The sequence below is a fragment of the Gymnodraco acuticeps genome, unplaced genomic scaffold, assembly GCF_902827175.1.
Source record: "Gymnodraco acuticeps unplaced genomic scaffold, fGymAcu1.1, whole genome shotgun sequence".
Lineage (NCBI taxonomy): Eukaryota > Metazoa > Chordata > Actinopteri > Perciformes > Bathydraconidae > Gymnodraco > Gymnodraco acuticeps.
The window spans coordinates 47,845-52,388 of NW_022990665.1; the positions used below are offsets into that span (position 1 = coordinate 47,845).

Consider the following 4,544-nt stretch of genomic DNA (forward strand, 5'->3'; position numbering starts at 1 on the left):
GTATATTTTCCCTGTATAAAAATATAGTTGTATGCTTAAATATAAGGTAGCTTTATAAATCCTTATATACAAGCAGATAAGTATATGTTTTTTTTTATATCGTAGTACATATAGTCAAAATTGCACTTCACAAGCTGTTAATCAAATCCAGGTAGTCCATGTGGCAGTTTTGGGTCCGGTAACATCAGAAAAATCCTCCCGCTCGCGGCCTCCGTTCCTCCTCAGGTCACAGTTATTTCAGAGAAGATCTTCAGGAATTGTCTTCTGTCTCAGCTGCCAAGCTCGCTTTGGAAGCTGAAGAAGAGACGGACATTCTTGTCAAGTCCCACAGGCGTGATTTGAACTCATCCATAAATTACACACTTGTTCTGACTAGGGATTTCACGAGAACCGATACTTTGGTACGAAGTCAACGCCAACATTATATAATCATTCGATTTTTTTTTTTACAGTATTACTGGTTGTAGTGCCCGGTAGTACCTTAAGGTTCTTGAGACTACATGTATTTGGGACACAGTAATTGTTCTCTTTTAGATGTTTCCCTTGGTAACGAATATGGAGAATAGTGGAGTTTCCCTGGTATCGGCGTCGACTACTAGATTTTGGGTATCCTACCATCCCTAGTTCGGACTGACTGATGCATGCAGAAATATATGATTGAAATCTCTCTTTCATCCAGAGTGAACTATGCAATTCTTTCTTTGATGGACTGTAGCAGCCCTTCTTTTTGTGCATGTAGCTGTAAATCAGTGGAATAAAACCTCTGAGGCGATTTATCTTGATCTGCTGTGAGCAAATAACCCCAACAAGGATTCTCCTTTGCCTTTCCATGCCTTTCTTTAGGACACTGTGCGTGTGCTTTTGTGTCTGTGAACTCGCTGACCAGCTTCAATGCTCCGCCTTTGTCTTCCTGTCTGGAGGAAGAGTCGAGAGACATCCAGGAGTGAGCGTCGGCGGCGTCCGTACCCTCCGGAGCCCATCTTTTTCTCAGGGGCATTGACCTCTCTCGCGGTGTTGCTCATCCGGTGCAGACTGTAGATCAGGTCGTGTAATGCACAGGTGACCAAGGCGCAGCCTGCAGCTTTGTTGGCCGTTCTTCTGCGTCTGATATGTAGACCAAAGCTGGATAAAGAAAATGTAAATGTATGCGTTTTTTTAAGAATGCCTTCCAGGGTTGTTAAGTCTGACATGGCAACACGAGTGGACAGGGTGTAAACCCAAGCCGTCGAGATGTATCTAAATTCATGTAAATGTGTCAGTTCAATGGAGGGTAGATTATCCACATTCTACAAGTTATCTTAAAAATATCATTTTCTTTTACTTTAAATGTATTGTCCCTTAGGTCAAATTTGTGTTTCAGCCCAACATAGAAGAGACAGAAACGTTCGCACACAGACTAAGATACAAAAAAAAGTAATACAATGCATGAATACATCAAGTATCAAGTACGATAATCACTTAAACCAACATAATCATCTAACCCAGTGGTTAAAAACAAAATGTATCATCAGTTTGGTCACTCTAAACATTTTACAGTTTTGTGGCCTGAGAAATGAAGGAATTATTCAGCCTGTAAGTCCTGTCTTTTAGAGGTCCAAATCTTTATCAGAAAATACGGGAGCTTAAACTCTCCATACTGTTCTTGGTAGGAATTTCATTTTTAATTCCTGTAAATCAGGAGATCATAAAGACCTTATCTTGTCTTACACATGCATCTGCGGTGCCTCTCACACTTAACAATGCAGAGCTTTGGGGTTCTCCTGGTTGCCTAATGGTTTAAAAGCCGAACATCAATTATAAATCCCTCCATGTCTACTACCTATTTCTACATTATCAACCATCAACTTTGGGCAAAATTACCCTCAAAACTTAGCTTTTCTTGTTACCTTGACGGAAGTGATGCCAGTTTTCCATTCTCGTCCTGCTGCGCTCCAACATGGATGTCAGAGTGGCTCTCAGCGGCTGTCAATAAGGTGTTACACAGATCTCTCTTCATACGGGTGTGCAGCCATACTTTGGACCTGCCACAAAGAAAAGTACACGTTCTGATAGAAGAAACTGACACTTATTCACAGAGAATAAAAGTAGAGACTTCAAATCATGATATTCAGAAACACGCAAAATAATGATTCAATTCATTGCTGGGCTCAAGACATTTCAAGAGTTTTCTCAGGATGTTAAGAAATATCATCACTTGATGGTTTCAGAAAATATAAATTGATAAGAAATTGCCCGAAATGTTTATCTGCAACGGTCACAAGTTGGCTAATCACAGACATAACGATATCTGCGAGTATTCCTATTGAGTAATAAGAAATGTAAGTACAGGAAGACATGTGGAAGTAGGGTTAGGGTTATAGGGTAAGTAGTTTAGAGGTGACTTTTTCACATAGTTTAGTCCACTGGAGAATGGTTAATTTCTTAACTGTCAAATGCCTTTCGCAACATGAATTCATCATTATTCTATAGTAACCAACTTAGGTGTCCTTATCAAACATAGTTTCTATTTGTTCTGAATCTTATGATCGGCTTCAAAAATCCACTATGTGTCGGGCTCTAGCCAAACTGAATTGAACTGACTTTACTGGATATTTTGATATCAACATTACTTGAAATACACATCTCTTGTGTTGTTAAAGGGTGAGCAAATGACTTCTATATTTATTGATAAAATGATGAGGCTTTTTTTGTAAATGAACACGATGTTCTCTCATAGCTTGTTGATCGGCTGCTCACCTTTTTTTCAGGCTGGTGTTGATCTCCCCTGTGGCACATTTCACCAGTGGCAGGACAGTGGTGAAAACACAGCAGCAGATGACCGTGTGCAGAGCTAATCTCATTTTGGCTGGAAGCTGTCAGTGGCAAAGATTAGAAGAAATTACATTTAGGAGGTTAACTTTGAACTGCAACATCTGGTGATTGATAAGACAGTACTGGAAAGGCTTTGGAACTGCAAAACAGTGTGGTTAACAATCACACTCTGTTGCATTGTCAATTATAAATCCATATTAATGGATTTGTAAGGCATATTATTGGAGAAAAAAACATCTATTAATCCTTACAGCCAAAAACACGGGAAAGAAGTAACTAATTAAACTCTTAGTACCTCAATGTCATATCCCACATTTCACAGGAAATCAATTTACATTCTTAAATACCCGAAGAGTCCTTGTGCAATCCTTTAAAGTAATCTTGAATTTAAATAAGGATTATTTGAAAAGCCACTTACCTTAAGGTTTGAGCTTGGTACTTAGTGTAGATAATTTATGATGCACATCCAAGTATGTTGTATACTGTTTAGCAGAGTAAGTAGTTATTCCCCCCCAAGGTTTTAAAGAGTTTACTATGAGTTGAAGTCTGAAGTTTACACTGCTAACATGAGAGGCTTTATAGAAGGAGGGAGGGAGCTGTACCTGAATGCCAGACCCAGTGGGAGGGACTGTGGGACAGTTCATGTCTAACCCATCCACCCCACATGTAGACAGTAAAACCAAAAACATGCAAAGATTGTAATCAAGTCAGCAATCCTTCAAATGGCGTGACTAAGGCTTGTTAGTTTGTGTGCATTTTAATTTCCCAAAAGTTTTTGAAATAATCCTCTTAGTGCATTTTAGGTTTTTGTAAATTAACACATTTGTTTTCCTCTGTCAATGGTTTATTTTTAGCTTAACAAATTGGAGTCTTATGTGCACCAAGGCCGTTTGCATATTGTTTGCCTTTTCTCTTATTATTTGTCTAAAAAAGTTGTTTTGGGAATCAGTAGGGTGTTTTTATCGGCCATGCATGCTTTCAGGCAGTTAAGTCAAGTTTAATTGTTATTAGATATGTGTTTTTGGATGATTCTTGTTCAGTGCGAGTCAACCATCTGTGATTGTTAAATGGCTACAAAAGGTTAAGTATATTTAAATGACTATGGTGTTGTTACGGCAACAACATGCACGGTGCTTTTTACTGAATTTGTGCTCTTGCAAATGACCAGTTGAATTACTCTGAGTGCTACTTACATCCACTGGTTGTTAGGTTTCTGCATGACCACCTGTGTACAAAGATTAACTTGCATTCAAGTGCACATTGTTTTCAAAATACCCACCGTACCAATTATTATTGTTTTAATCAATAGGTCAAACGTATTCAAAGTTTAATTTCAGTTGTCAAATTTGACCCTGACTCAAAACGGTTAGCCGAAGCACAGCTCTGTTACAATAGCATGTCATGTGGGAACTGTTTAATTTTTCCAGGAGGCAAATGGAGTAGAAAAACAGTTTGATATGGTTGATTGGTCAGCCATGTTTTATTTATTTTGAAAAAGCCTTATTTTACTCAGAATTAATTGCCAATGAGTTATAAATATGAATGTCAGTAACTAGTTAAATAGACATGTTGTAATCAAGATATTTACTGCTGAGAGAAGGGCTGCAAACCAAATGTCAGAAAATGATGAAAAATGATGACCATGAAATTGCAAACCAACAGCCCAGAACCCAAAGATATTCAATGTGCAATTAAGTGACAGAAATATTGCAAGCATCCTCACATTTCACAAA

At 38.3% G+C, this 4,544-nt stretch overlaps 1 protein-coding gene across 1 annotated transcript; it reads right to left on the reverse strand.

The window, feature by feature from the left end:
* Positions 1 to 250: 250 nt before the first annotated feature.
* admb (adrenomedullin b) lies at positions 251 to 2,840 on the reverse strand. Its single transcript, XM_034229589.1, has 4 exons — positions 2,737 to 2,840; positions 1,887 to 2,021; positions 884 to 1,122; positions 251 to 294 (listed from the first exon to the last, which is right to left on the reverse strand). The coding sequence occupies exons 1-4, from the start codon at positions 2,838 to 2,840 to the stop codon at positions 251 to 253; spliced, it is 522 nt and encodes a 173-aa protein (XP_034085480.1).
* Between the last annotated feature and the right edge of the window lie 1,704 nt (positions 2,841 to 4,544).

Coding starts and splice junctions, on each gene's coding strand:
- admb (XM_034229589.1), bottom strand. CDS start 2,840: ATGAGATTAGCTCTGCACACGGTCATCTGCTGCTGTGTTTTCACCACT. Junction 1,123..1,886: donor CTGGCATCACTTCCGTCAAG/GTAACAAGAAAA, acceptor TTCTTTATCCAG/CTTTGGTCTACATATCAGAC. Junction 295..883: donor AAGGCGGAGCATTGAAGCTG/GTCAGCGAGTTC, acceptor TCTCTTCTTCAG/CTTCCAAAGCGAGCTTGGCA.